This window comes from Athene cunicularia (genome assembly GCF_003259725.1).
Source record: "Athene cunicularia isolate RWA chromosome 2 unlocalized genomic scaffold, athCun1 chr2_part1, whole genome shotgun sequence".
Classification (NCBI taxonomy): Eukaryota; Metazoa; Chordata; class Aves; order Strigiformes; family Strigidae; genus Athene; species Athene cunicularia.
This window is the reverse complement of record NW_020799095.1, coordinates 124,742,472-124,757,805: the sequence shown is the minus strand read 5'-3', so window position 1 is coordinate 124,757,805 and position 15,334 is coordinate 124,742,472. Positions and strand designations below refer to the sequence as shown.

At 35.9% G+C, this 15,334-nt stretch overlaps 1 protein-coding gene across 1 annotated transcript; it reads left to right on the top strand.

Moving 5' to 3' along the window:
* The first annotated feature begins 4,221 nt into the window (after positions 1–4,221).
* On the top strand, positions 4,222–10,283 carry SLC7A13 (solute carrier family 7 member 13). Its single transcript, XM_026842616.1, has 4 exons — positions 4,222–4,945; positions 7,112–7,243; positions 8,791–9,155; positions 9,925–10,283. Exons 1-4 carry the CDS (start codon positions 4,222–4,224, stop codon positions 10,168–10,170), a joined length of 1,467 nt encoding a protein of 488 aa, XP_026698417.1. The 3' UTR covers positions 10,171–10,283.
* The last annotated feature ends 5,051 nt before the right edge of the window (positions 10,284–15,334 follow it).

Sequence of the window (15,334 nt, the reverse complement as noted above, 5' to 3'; positions counted from 1 at the left end):
AGTAGAAGGGGAATAATTTCCAGTGGGCATTTCATACAGCCATTGCTGGGATTGGATGAGTCTCAACCCATCTCATGCTATTTACTACAGGGGAAGCCTAACAAAATCTAGACAGTTTTAAAATAATCTGCATTTACACAGCTGAGTGCTATTGCTGGACATGCTCACCAGCCACAGATTACAGCAAAAAATCCGTCATACTTTTCTTTATACGTTATAGCCCAACAAAGAATGTATACAACAGCTCATGCAAACACACACTGATATTTTATCAAAGAGAAATAGTTAAGTAAACTCTATGGCTAGAATGAACAGCTGTATAGGATGCAAGTGCAAACGTTGTAGCATGTCAGAGGGCAGTGACTTCCCCCTGGGTTTTGGTATTCCATTAGCTGACTACTATGTGGGCTCTGTTTCTTGGTCAGTAGTAAAAGGCAAAATATGTACCTGCCAGGGAAACAAGTAGATCCTTATGACTTTTATTAAAAGGCAGATGTAAGAAAAAAAGAGTATTGCCAAGGCAGCAGATTTGTCACATGCCTCTGTTCACAAACTCATTTTCTGAATAAAAGTTTGTGAATATATTATAGGGTCCAGTGTGACAAATGGCTTCTATCTAATGGGACTTACAGAAATCCTTGAATAGCTGTTGAGCTTTCAGAAGGCAAGGCAAAGAAAACTACTTTGAAATGTTATATTCCCAACAAAAGGTGAGCTAAAGGAAAGAAAAAAAGGTTTGTAAATAAAATCTGTCCGTCATATCAAATATACTATGTCCCTTGACATATGACAAGGAAGATTAGCTGTGACTTTTTTTCCTGGAAGGTGTCTTCAGCTTTTCCTTTTTTCCTCTGCTTCTTTATCCTTAGTTAGCAGCAGGAAGCTTCTTCAGAGACAACACAAGTATTTGTTGAAACTTTGCAAGACAAATTAGGTTCTAAATTTTCTACATCTTCTCCCCTTAAAGGATTTGGGATGATGCAGAGATAAGTCAATACCGTGCCTGAAACTCTGTGTAGTTAATTGAAAAGAAACTAAATAAATGTTTTTACATCTGACATTGTTTAGACAGATGGGCTTCTTTCTAGTCCATCTAATCAGTGAGTGGATTGTAGGAAAGACCTAGTGAGTACACACAGAAAATTCTTGACAAGACTGAAATTGAGACTCCTTATCCAAGCACACTGAAATTCAGTTAATTACAGTTAGGAGATAATACATACCTATTTTATGGAACAGAAATACTCTTCATTACTTTTCTGTATTGGTTTCTCAAGTCTAGTGAAACTACAGTGACTGAAGGTATCAGTCATGATAAACATTAGTTGATAATGAAAACCTTGACATTGAAGGCTAAAAGAATTTAGAAAACAAATTAAAAGGAAAAATCCTAAATGCCAGGAGAACTAGAAATGATCAGCTGAAGTTTCAGCTTTCAACCATAGCTCTTACATAGCACTCTCTTGACCTCATTTTACTGTCAAAGAGAACTGAGTAGTTGGCACTCAGAAGAAATGTCGTTGTTCCCTGTTGACTATAAAAATTGCAGTACTTTGGCATTTTATTCTGAGGATGATACAACCTTTCAGCCTACTCCATGTATCAGGGGAATGTTGTCTTACAAACATGTATAGGTTATTTTAATCATTTATCTTTGCCCTGTATTTGGTGTTGAGTTGGGATAATATCATCAAAGTGAATATGACCAAATATTGAGTATATAGTTGGGTAATGGGCAGGAGACACAGACATATGAGACCTTGAGATAATCATATATACTATGGCAATTTATCCTCTCAGATGGAGGGAGAAGTTGGGCATCTTACAGAAAACCTGGGAAGTGAATATTTATGATTTGCTTCAAAAGACTGCTCTTACATATTGAAAAAGAAAGCAGTTTGGCTGAAAACTACGTGTTGTATAACCAGCTGTGTTTCACTGAGTTCTGCCCCAGTAATGCTCATGTTAGAGTACTGTTTCCAGAATGTCAATTTTTGTTGGATTTGCAGGAATGTTGTCATTATCTCTGCTCTTACCTCCTCCTACTCTGGCAATAACACGGCAAAATGAAAAGCATACTTTGCATAAATCTCTGAAGCATTTCACTGAAAACCTAGAAACATTTATCTGAGGTAGGCAGAAAGCACACACAAGAAAGTAATAATCTCAGTGGGGTTTTCTGAAATCAGGCAGCTTTGTCAGAAGTAAAAAATCCTTACTAATCTGCTGCTTGGGAGATTTTGGAAATGCCTTTTTTATACTAGCAATTAACATACTTTAGGATGAAAAGTGAAACAAAATCAATTGCATCTGTACTTTAAGCCACCATATAGTGTAATATTGATTTGTTTTAAAATAGTAATTCAAATCCAGCTGTACATGGCTGAACACCCAAAATAAAGAGCTGGAAGATTGCTGGATATCAAAAAATATGTGTGCATTTACAGAGAAGGAGACTCAGAAAAGGCACTGAAATAAAACAGGAAATTACATGTTTTAGCCATGTAAAACATTTGTCGCATTTAATTTCCATTTCACGAATACTGGTGAATAAATATTTTAATTATTATGAATTATTCATAATACATGATAAATGCATACTTGAACTTAAATATTGCCTTTTATAAAGTGAATAAATGCAATTTAAAGTGCATGTAAACTTTTATAAATAGAGGTGTGTTTTGTGTAGAACTAAAATTTTTGTAGTTTGATTTTTTGAAGGTGAAAGTATATAGTGAGTGCTCCAATGATTTGCAGAAGGTGGATGAATTGTCTTATAGTAAAAAGCTGCTCTGGAGCTGCGGATTCTGTCACTGACCATGCTGCATAATTTCAGTGTGGGGATAGAAACCCACTTTAACCAAGTCATTGAAAGAATTAAAAAAATAACACTCTGCACATGTCTATTTTAACTGTCTTTTACATGATGACATATTACATAAAACTAACTTTTCAGACAAATTTATTTTGTACTTGAATGAAAATCCTACTCTTCAGAACTGATCTGAACCACTATGTCTTTCCAGTTGGGCCCTGTGAAAACTGGAGTTTTGTTTGGCGTGTTACTGAGCTTTGAGACAAAACTGGTTCCACAACTTGACTGACTGGTAAAGAGTAAGAGTTTTGCAGCTACTAGTTTGGGCACTTAACAACCCTTAAGGTATATGCTGAGCTTCTTTTTCAGTTAGTTTCCATCTTTCTGCCCATTTTTGTCTACATCGCTTAAAAAGAATAAATACATTTTGGGGGTTGGGGGTGGGGGCAGAAGTTTATGGCAATGGTATATCCACATCTGATGGAAGAGGAATTCCTTTTCTGTATTTTGAACATGAAATACACCTCAGATTATTAAATACAAAGAAAAATCAGTGGCCACACCTTAAAAGTCACTCACCAAACTGATGGGAACTTTCAACCTTGATCTTTCTGTTCCACAGCCCCCATACAGACAGAGGAAACAGTGATAAAGCCCCTTCCCCTCACAGCACTGTCTGAAGATTAATACCTGCTTAGGAAGTGCTTGGTACTAGTATAACAATGAGTGCTCAAGAAAAACTGGGAATAAAATGGTAATTTTGTTTCTATGGCAGTGTATAATGAGTGAAGTATAAACAAGCTCCAGTATACCCAGTGACTGATGAGAATTTGGCAAAACTTGCTGGTGGTCACTGGTTATCTCTGTCCATTTTATGTACTGACAGTGGAAAAACAGTACCAGGCTGTTCAACTAATGTCCATGTCACTGTTGGTAGTATAAGGATGGTTGATTTCTTTCTTTGTGCTGCCATACTTTCACCCTTTCCCTAGATCTGATGCAGAGGTCACATCTATCCACCTCTTGCAGCTGTCTCTGAAGACATACATAAAAATAAATTGAAATCTATTGATGAAAATCCACTGAGAAATGAGCATTTACTGTGAATTATTTGTTATGGCGTTCTCTTTAAAAATACCTCCAGACCTTAATAATTTCTGAAGTACATATTAAACCAACAGGTACATGATTTGCCAGTGTTTCTTGGAGTATTTGGTTAATCATCTTCACACAAGAAGACATCAAAACCCAAAGTATGCTCTCTTTTCTGAATGATTAAGCCAGGCTTCCCATAACATTTGACTAGCAGGTAGGGCCATAACATTCTGCTAACAACAAAGGGAAAGGAAAATACATGTAATCCAGCCTCTGAAGTTATATAACCTGCTGTGAAGAAACAGGAAAAAATGGGAAAAGGAAAAAGCGATCATCCCAAAGATGTGAAAAGAAAAGAAAAAGACAAGATGCAACTCAAAAGAAGTATAGGTTATTTTGATGGGGTAAGTTTTATTATAGGATCAATTGTCGGGGCAGGGATCTTTGTGTCTCCCATGGGGGTGTTAAAGCATTCCTTACTCAACATCGGTGTCGCACTGACGATCTGGACTGCATCTGGGCTGGTTTCTCTGATGGGTTCTCTCTGCTATGCGGAGCTGGGAACTGCTCTGCCCTTCTCTGGAGGAGAATACAGCCATATTAAAAGAGGCCTTGGATCCCTACCCGCCTTCATGTTTATCTGGACATCAACATTTACCAAGCCAGCATCAAATGCTGCTCGAGCCTTGCTGTTTGCTGAGTACGCCACCCAGCCCTTCTACGGCATTTGTCCTGCTCCAGAAGTGCTGAAGAAATGCTTGGCCTTGGCCGTTCTCTGGTCCCTGGGGATTTTGAATGGTCGTAGTGTCAAAATGGCTGCATGGGTGCAGACAGTCTTCACTCTGCTGAAGATGATAGCCTTGTCTGTAATCGCCATCGGTGGCATAGTTCTCCTCATTGGCGGGAGAAAGGAGAGCCTGGCCAGGTTTGAAGATGCGTTCGGCTCAGAGATCCCTAACGCGTCACAGGTTGCTGAAGCCTTCTTCCAAGGATTGTATGCATATGGTGGCTGGTGGTCCCTCAATTATATGGCAGGTATCTCACTCCTCTTTTAGATTTTGTTCTGCTGCTGCCATTCTTATGTTCCTCAGCTCATCTTGGTAGAACTTGTCTCTCCTTCAAGACCGTAGGGTCTCTCATGTTTACATGAGTCCTGTGTTTGTTGGGGCTGGTAGAAGAGTTGTCATTCCTTTCTAGGGAAGTTTCTTGCTTCTTGTGCAGTCACCGGAATCAAGCTGACATTTCCAGAGGAGTACAAGAGAAATCAAAATAGTTAATTTTAAATCTCATGCATAAACAGATATTTTCATACCTTAAAAAGATGCATTTTGTCTTTCTCAGTGTCAGTTCATTTTTAGAAAAGTATTAAGATATCCATGCCAAACTGTGCACAATAAGGACCAAATCAAAAAAGATAATTTATTTGTATTTAAATACGTGTATCTTCTTTGAGATTATACAGCTGGTTTGTACATCATCAAATTCCTTTTGAATTGTGTTAAAATACAGTAATTTTATGGGATGTATTGGGTAGTCACAGTTGTGACAAATAGAGTTGTGCACAGAAGGTGATGAAGGATTTAAGGAAAGTGGTATAAATCCTTTCATATAACTTATGCTCAATTTTAACATTCAAAGCATTTTTGAATATCTATTTACTTATCGTATTCTGTATCTAATGACACATATGGTAGTAATAAATAGAGCTTTTTTCATGAAAACTACAGAGATAATGTTCATAATGTCAGTTATACACATCATGTTAAATGAATAGTATTTTATAGTATCATCAGATTTATAGAATTAAGCTGTAAGCAAGTGGATCTTTCTCCTATATCTTTAACCCTATTTATCCATTGACCTCTATCACTTGTAAAACATTAAAGAAACTGAATGTGTGAAATGCATAACACAAAGTTCAATGGTGAGAACAGTGTGAAAATTGGGTTAATGTTTTAAAAAAATTACTGTTATTATTACAATCCAGCTATTCAGCATTAACAATGTGCTGCAATAAAAAAGGTGATATAAATCAGCAAAGTATAATTTTAGAATTTTAGGATTTCCTTAAAGGCAAGTGCTTAGCTTTGTAAGCCTGAGAATATGCAAAATTATTGGTAAAATATTAATTTATTTCCTGATCAGCCACAGTAATAAATACCATACACCAGGGAGCACAGCTGTTTAGATGGATGCAACCTATGTGATAGTCCCCTTCTGGACTGAATTTCCCCATTCTTCAGCAATAACTTCATTTCTGTGAGCCTCAGCTAAAGCATCAGGTGCCAGCTGGATGGCAGGAATGTAACAAGCAACAAAACAAATGGAATGATAAATTTAAATTGGCAATTTTGGTGATTGTCCTCTTCTGGGCTCAAAATTACCAAGTATATTTCTTACATTTGAAATAAATCCCAAATCCTCTGATAGTTGATATCTGAATTCTGCTGTTGTGCTCACTCAGTCCCTCTGTCTCTGTGCACTACAGCCGGTGCTGCTGCAAAATTTGGAGTTTTTTTCTTATTTCATAAGAGTAGTTTTAAGCTAAGATGCCAGGTTTAGCACTTAACAGTTTTCCTCTGCCAACTTTTCCCCTGAAAAGATAATCAACAGCAGAATCCAGCTGGGACTGGCCCCCTTTTAAAGTCACTGCATACCTTCAGTCTCTCCTATTAATTTTTCTGTATTTCCTTGTATAAGGTCAAAGAGAAAGGTTTTGTGCAGCAATAGGAAAATACACAGAAAGTTTCAGATGAGGACTAATGAGGTGATATAGGTGTGAATAATCTGACTTTAGAGTCTCAAGTTTAAGCTAGTGATTTAAAAGTATGTCTACTTGAAATTTTTTTACCAAATCTATTTTGTAATGTAAGTCAAATATGTATTTAATCAAATAAAAGTTATCAGTCCTTTTGTAATTTTTTATCAGTCTATCAGACCTCAATCCATCCCCTCTTCCAAGATAGTTAAAAAAAATAGCTAAATAAGAAAAAAAAAAAAAAAGTATAGGCTTCTTTGATAATAAACTATTTGAGAACAACTGTAGGACCTCACAATCATTGTAGCTTATTAGCCATGGTTAGAGGTTGGGGCAAGACTTTGGTATCAGTGTTATGAAGCTCTGTGCAGATTCACTACAGAAACAGACTTGCAGAACCTACACTACTTGCTTTATTAGTCTTTTTAAACTGTATTTTTCAGAAGAGATGAAAAACCCTAGCAGAAATATCCCCTTAACTGTGATGACTGCTGTTCCTGCAGTAATTGTTTTTTATTTGCTGGTGAACATCTCATATCTGACTGTTCTCACACCAAAGGAAATTGTCTCTTCAGGTATGGATTTTTTTTTTTTTTTTAAAAGGTGTGGTCCATTAACATACCCATCTGATGTCAGTTTACTGGGTTACTTCTGCTCACCTAACTTCACATGAAGTTTGGGGTTTGTTCTAAGTTTTAATAGAGAATTCTTGTTTAATTTTACTGTATAACACAAGTTGCACTGAATTCAGAGAGATGTTATTAGGTGCTGAAAACATTGGCTCATACTTGCACTGTCTGAAAAGAAATCAGAAGTGTATTAAAACCTGGAAAATCTGGTGAAGATCAGGTCTCTGTTGAGTATAGAGAAGGCCTTTGTTTTCCTGTAGTTTTAATCCTCTCTCCTCCTTCCTTCCCTACCTCATGGTGTCTCAAGCTAAAGCCATTACTGTTTAGGAGGTGGACAAGTCTATGTAAGTGTATCTAAAGCTTATCTCAGATCCTGTACCAATAATCTGTCCATGAAAAGTCCAATCCTTGATAGTCCAAACAGCACCTTTTAAAAAACAGTCTAATGAGAATGAGCTGTCAGACCTTGTCTCCAGCAGTGACAAAATACATACCTCATTTGGATGAATCTTTTTTTTTTTTTTTCCTGTGAAAACAGCTCAATAACATAAATGGGAGCAGTGTAGCTGTCACTTAGCAACTTCGTATTATCACTCAGCCATTGTCAGGGAGAGATGCACACATTTGCAGATCCACCCTACAATGAAAGAGGCAGCAAATACCAGAGTATCTGTGAATAGCAGCTTCCCAGCTGGCATGACCAACTCCAGTCATACCAGGGGAGCTGTGCTTATCTATGTCAGCTGAGGAGATAGCCTTAAAATTATAGCTCTTGTTTCAAACGTTGCTATACATTGCTGTGGCTCTTGTTCTTTCACTACATTTTGGAGGGAATGAGATGTATTTACCCCATCTCTGATTACTTCCTATGCTGCACAGGCCACTACAAGATTTATATTCCTCACAGCAGTTGGTTATAGACCCACTAAGTATTAGTCCTCACTACAGTATGGGCTGTAGCTAATTTCCAAGCAATACTGAGTATCTCTTTTTCAGAAATAATCTCACCTTTCCCAGTTCCACCCAAAGCAAGACCTGATTAATAACATGCTTGGTGACCTGTCTCTGCATGTATATGCGCTCATGTTGGCAGTTTGCTCATAACAGTAGATCATGTCACCACTGTGGTAATGCCCAGGACTAATGCGTTCATTTTGTTTTCTGCATGGCCTTGCCTCATGTAAATTTGATTCATTGCAGTGAAATGCAGCCTTCTCCTGCTGGGCAGTCCATTACCACAGTATTGGCCCCAGGTTTACCTGGCTTGCTCTGGCAGGCAACGCTCCTTCCTACTGTCATCCCTCCCTGGAAGATTTTAGCTCCTGAATTAAATACCCTTAGGATTAGATTAGTCATGTTTGACTACAGCAACAAAAATGCAGATATTGCTGGGAAATAATAGGTGTTGTATTTTACAAGTTTCATTTCTACTGAGTCTGTCAGTAATTCAGAACATGGTACTGACACTACCTTAATGCTTTGCTTTCTTGCAGTTGCTGTGGCAGTCACATGGGCTGATCGAGTGATCCCCTCTGTTGCCTGGATAATTCCTCTCTCTGTTGCTGTCTCAATATTTGGTGCCCTCAACAGCAGCATGTTCACGCTAGGTCGATTAAGCTATGCTGGAAGTCAGTCAGGACATTTGCCTGGTTTAATATCCATGCTCAACGTCCACTCCTGTACTCCAGCACCAGCCATGATTTTTTCAACCACCATTGCATCCATTTTTATCATCCCCTCTGACCTTATTATGTTAACAAATTACTTTGGATTTTCTGCCTGGCTTATGATTGGATTGACTTGTGCAAGCCTGATTGTACTTCGATACCGGGAACCTCATCTACATCGACCATACAAAGTAAATGGAAAAAGTTACAAAATATTTTTAGAGATTTCTTTGAGTTGTGGGTAGTGTGCATAAGTTATGGAATAAGTACAAGTCAGAAGTGGATAGTCACTACAAAAATATACATAATAATAATAATAATAATAATAATAATAATAGTAATCACCAATGTTTAGAGCCTTATTCAGTAACTTTGCTTCACTGTAGAAGGAAAAGAAAAAAATGGTCTCTGCTCCAGAGAACTTGCATTTGAAAACAAGAGAGGGACATATGCAGAATGGGGGTGATGTGCAAACAATGTGAATCCAGAGTAGAGTGGAGCAGTAACCAGAACAGTGTGGGATCCAGGCTTGCCATTCATGGTTAATTAAACCTTTATCTACTCTCATCTTTACTGACACAAACACAGACATTAAGGATAGATTTAATTTCCTCTCAGTCTAGCTGTCAGAAAGCTGGGTTAGAAGTGTAGACGACTTCTAGGCACCTAACCCTGAGTTTCTTTTAGGAGCCCATAAGATCATATATGGACAAATGGTTTTCAGATACTGCCTATCTCTCCCCCTTGATGACAGAAGGAGCCTGAACAAGTATTTTAGAAAATAACATTTGTCTTATAGGCAATATGAGGTCAGATGAATCTCATCCTGGGTGAGGTTGCAGCAGCATGAGAAATGGTACTCTAGTATGGCAAAGAATGCATTATTACTCTTATGAATGAGTAATAAAATCACAATTGGTCAGTTTATTTCCTAAACCAGTTTCTTTCTTTCTCTTGCAGGTGTTTCTACCCATTCCATTTGTGATGGTGGCAATGTCTTTCTTTTTAGTTTTAGCTCCCATAGTCTGGTCTCCAAACCTGCAATATGTTTATGCTTTCCTGTTTATGCTGGGAAGCCTTATTGTTTATCTGCCTTTTATACATTTTAAACTGCATTTTGCATTTCTTGATAAAATTACTTGCCACTTACAGCTGCTGTTGGAAGTCTCTCCTGCTGATGGATCTGCTGAGGACAAGTGTGAATAATGGCAAATGCTTATCCCAGTACCACTAACAGCCAACAGAGGATTTTGTTTAACTGAGATTGTAGAAGGTACAAGTTCAATATTAGGTGTGATACATAGGCATGCATGCATGTGTATATACGTATATATGTATATAGATTAATATACATGCATACATAATACATGCATATACATATATGCATATATATGCATTTATATGTATATATACATGCATGTACATGTATAATACATATATGCATATGTACGTATAGACATTAGCATAATGAGTTAATATGTGTATATTTTTTATGTCTGTGTATACATGCATATACGTAGGTGTATATGTATGCTTATTTAATAGGTGCAAAGAATCTCTCTTAAACTGGTAAAATCTGTAAAATCTTTGCTCTTGTCCCTGAAGACACAGTTAAAGTCACATATAGTCTTGCAATAATAGAAATAAGACTAAATTACAGCACAAATAATTATCAATATTATAATATAATAAATGGACAAATACATATGTAACAGTGTCATTATATAAATATAGTTTTGGTCTCCAAACTAAATTGTCTGGAGTATTTTTATTTTGTAGTAGCTTGTGTATTAGAACTTCTGCTTTTAAAAGCTTTATACTTCTGTTCATCTGCTACTCTTATTATCTGAATTTATTTTTAATAAAAACCTTTGAAGAATGTCATAAAATTGACTGAGGCCTTTTTTAATCTGAAGAAAACCGTACATGGTGCATCTTATCTACTTTAGAACAACACATACCAATTCAGGGTGAAATCTTACAAAGCATCAAACAAGGCAATAAAATTATTTATCCTCTTGGTCACAGCAATAAAACTAAGATGTGGATTACTTCACTAAATTGTTTACAACTTAGCATGATTATTACCTTATTCTTCGGTTTCTTTTCAGTGTTATTGAGAAATAAGAGCTTTTTTAGCCCCCCCCCCCTCCATTTTTATTTATTTCATCAAAGCAAAATAAATACTTTTCTTTTTAAATTTTGATAATTGAGCCATATTAAGTTCACTGAGCATTTAAACTTAATACCAAAGAACTAGTACAGAAGAAACATCGCATACTTAGGTGATTAATCTATTCATATATATATATATATATATATATATATATACACTGTTATTTTTGTAATTACAATACAATTACAAATGTAAAGTTGTTTTTCAAATCTATTAGAGCTCAGCAATACAAATAGTAGATGGCTCCAGACTAACATCTGTCTTACACCATGATACTCTGGACTGCTGGGTGTTGTATTGGTGAGAAATAATTTTACACAGCATTGTATTATAACACAGTAGAATGAAAAAATTCTTGATAGAAGATTCAATTCTCTGATATATCAATAGTTTAGAGATCAGAATGATAGATACTTTATACAGAGCTAAGCAGATATAGGGTACCCATCAACAATGCTGGGAACCAATTCAAGGTTTAAGAAGATTTAACTTTGTGCTGGAACAATCACCCAAATGAAAACAAATGAATAACATGGCTTTTCTCACAGCTGGTGATGTACACAGAATTAAAATTTAAAGTAAAGTAAGGAGTCTAAGTAAAAACTAGACCTTTTAAAATGCTGTAGGAAGAAAAGTCTGTGCAAGTGAGGAGTGAATGCAGCTGAGTTGGAGTCTGGGTCCTGCTGAAAGCAAGGCAGGAATCAGTGTTAATTTCACTCAATAGTGCTATCAGAAAAAACATTTCTCTTGTGATTTAAATTTTTAAAAATTATAAGATTTGACAAACTTTTGTAGGAGTAGTATTTTAAGAACTGAATTCTTTTGAGAATTAAAAGGAAGGAAGGATTTTACTGCTACTAGAGCACCAACCATGCAGATGTGGTGCCTGGCAGTAATACAGATTTTCAACTGTTCTTGATCAAGTCACTTTTGAAACACATTTTCATATGTAAATAAAAATGGAAGTCATAAGTGAATGGGACAGTAATATTGTATCACAGGCCAAATGTTTAGAAAAAACAGACATCAGGGGGATGTTGCTCAATTGGATGTATAATTTCTATCTAATTTCTTGTCAGTAGATCTACTTGAGCTTGTTTATACACTTGAATTCCTTAAGGAGTTGGGTACCTAGTGAATACATATGTCAGGGCATGTTTGGGTAATTGGAGCATGTATCTGTTAATGATACAATCTTTGAATTTAGAGGTTTAACAGTTTCAACAAATTAGGAAACTCAGAAGTCCCCATTGAAATGTAGTATGAAATAAATTGCTTCTATGTATCTATTTGTAATACAAAGTAGTTTTTCTTTTAATAAAAATCTAGGAAATGGATCAAAAAATACATCAAATTCAATTTCTACAGCAAATGAGGGATTTGCTACCCCATATTTAGTGTCTTTTTCAACACAAATTGTTGACTTTTTCCCAGATCTGAGTGAAGTAGAGGTCTTCTGAAAAGGAATGCTCACATTAAATGACCCACTGTTTGGAAACAGACTCACACAGCTGAGCTAAATTAACATTATAAAAGCAATCTCAGATACGGTATTGCCTGTCTTCTGAATGAGTTGCTTGATGTTCTGGTAATGCAACCTTTCTTTTGCTTGAGTGTTTTAGAATGCTAAATCACAAAGAAGCAAATACAATATGCAATTTATATATATTTCTTATTGTTGCTGGATCATTCCACATTTCCAAGCACTAAGCATAATGGAAGAGAATTCAAATTTATAACTCGTATTAGCTACTCTGGCCAAGAGCAATTCAATATTTTAACTTTATAGCTTGTTTTCAGTGACACTAGTTAGTCTCAGCTGCTTTCTTACTTGAACATGCCTCAGAAAATACCATACAGAAATGTGACTGTTTTAGTACTAGAATATATCAGACATTTATTTAAATTTTTAATTTATTTTTTTTACCTTTGACTTCATAATTCTTTTAAAATCATGCATACTTGCATGTTTCTGAAGTTCATCCTTACAACAAATAAACTTAAAATGTGGTATTTGTTTTTCAATTCTGTACTGGCCCGGTTTGTTATGTAAAGTCCCTAGGTGTTTTTCTAGGTTCCTAACACAATATTTGTATGTGAGTCTGCAATTTTTCCCCCATTATCTCTACAAAAAGACAATGTGAAAACCAAAATGATAACCGTTTTACTTTAGAAATCACTTGTAGTTATACACCATGCTAACTCCATGTGTCCTGACTGCTTTACAAAAAAATTTCACTCTGAGACAAAAAATAAAATAATAAAAAAAAAAAAGTCAACAATTCATTGATTTACTTCCCTTTTCATAGTTACTCTCAACTGTGATTCCAATAAAAAGATAAATCAACTAATAATAAACAGATGTACATTTTTGTGCTTTGAGGTAGTGATTTTGGTTGGAACCTCTGGTTTACACAGGGGAGGATGTGTGAGGAACTGCCTGTAACTGATAGGCATTGTGGAGCTCAGACCTTCTGACTTGTAATTTTAGGTTTGATATGTGCACTGTGGGCATTGCCAAGGTTCCTCACATCTGTTTCCACATCTGCTAAAAGAAAAAATAATTCTGTTTTATCAATTTACAGGTTAAAGAGTATTCACATGTCACCTCCTCTTCCAGATCACAGTCAGAAATTATTCTTGTCATCGCCCTCTATGACTTATTCCAAGTCATGGGGGCCCCTGAGCATTCCCATTTCTTACTGGCTTGATATGGAGGAGTAAGAGCTGTAGGTGCTTCCAGGACTTTAAAGCTGTTTCTATTCTGCTTTGGAACAGGAAATTAAACATTTTTAAATGATCAGGTTTAGATAACCTGTATCCAACAGGTTTAAAGGCACTGGTGAGGAGCTTGACTATTAATGTTGATTTTCAATAACTCTTGCAACACAGGAAGTTTCAGGAGAGCAAAAGAATTTTAACATGCCAATATTTAAAAAGAATAAAAGAGATGACCCAAGTAGTTACAGGCTTGTCAGTGTGACATAAATCCTTGGAAAAATAATGGAACAGCTAATACAAAGCTGAGTTAATACAGAATTAAAAGAGAGTAGCATAATTAGTACTAGTTCATTTGTGTTTATGGAAAATAATCCTATCAAGCCAGCTTCACATTATATTTTCTGTAATTTTGGTTGATTAAAGGATAATAATGTTGATGTATAATACTCAAACTTCTTTACCTAAAATGAGATAAGTCTTATGAAATATCTGGAAGATGACAAAATCAATATGACACATTAAATACTTTGTAACCTGGCAAATGATATCTCAGTTTAACCTGTGAAAAGCAGTCTCCAAAGCAGACCCACAGAGATCAGACCTTCTTTCTACACTCTTTCATGTGCCTGTCAGTGGTCTGTAAAAATGGAGCTATTGGTGAAGTTTAAACATGATTGAAATGATAAATGTCAAAAGAAAAAAAAAAAAAAGATGATAAAACACAGAGGGGAAAAAAAAATAAATCAGGATTTTGTGATCAGCTGAGCAGAAGCAAACAATGTGCTCTGCAAAAGTTATGGTCCTATATGTAATAGCTAAAATCACTGCCCCTTTTCTGGTAGCAGCACACTATTAGATCAGTTTTGCTGCCAGTGACTATGAAAAGTGGTCCACAGTCATCGTGAAAGGTCAACTGAACTGATCTTCAGTGAGATCCTGCTTTGTGTTGCATTGGCAGCAATGCCTAGACCTTCTCTGAAGAACTGGTTTCAGTTCTCTCTCAACAGTGGGAGAAGTGTCTGTGATTTCTCCCTGAATCTTTTTCCAACAGCAGACAGTTAATGACAGAAACTAATCATGAATGATAGCTGGAATTTGGATAATTTAGCTTAGCCAGATGGAAACTCTTTGACTTGATGTGGAGAAAAATATTAGTAATCAGCTCTTCAGGAGATAAAGATACAGCAAGATCCTGGATCTGAAATTTGAAGACATTCAGACTAAATTTGAAGTACATATATACATTATTTTGCTAGGCTCAATATGTTCATTCAGAGCTCATTAAATATAAAAATATACTCAAGGAACATGAGAATCATTTTTATTTCTCCTATTTCTTCTTAATCCCTTTTTGCAACAAGTAAGTTGCAGACTTTGACATACTTTCCAGCAAAAATTTCTCAAACCCTTTCCTATAAATGTTTAAAAGTTTATCTTATGCAGCACTTTTTGAAAGCTCTATTTCATAGTATA

What these genes read in the sequence shown, in the direction of transcription:
- SLC7A13 (XM_026842616.1), top strand. Translation starts at nt 4,222, where the DNA reads ATGGGAAAAGGAAAAAGCGATCATCCCAAAGATGTGAAAAGAAAAGAA. An exon ending in GTCCCTCAATTATATGGCAG is followed by an intron (nt 4,946 to 7,111) that starts GTATCTCACTCC and finishes TGTATTTTTCAG; the next exon opens with AAGAGATGAAAAACCCTAGC. An exon ending in ATCTACATCGACCATACAAA is followed by an intron (nt 9,156 to 9,924) that starts GTAAATGGAAAA and finishes TTTCTCTTGCAG; the next exon opens with GTGTTTCTACCCATTCCATT.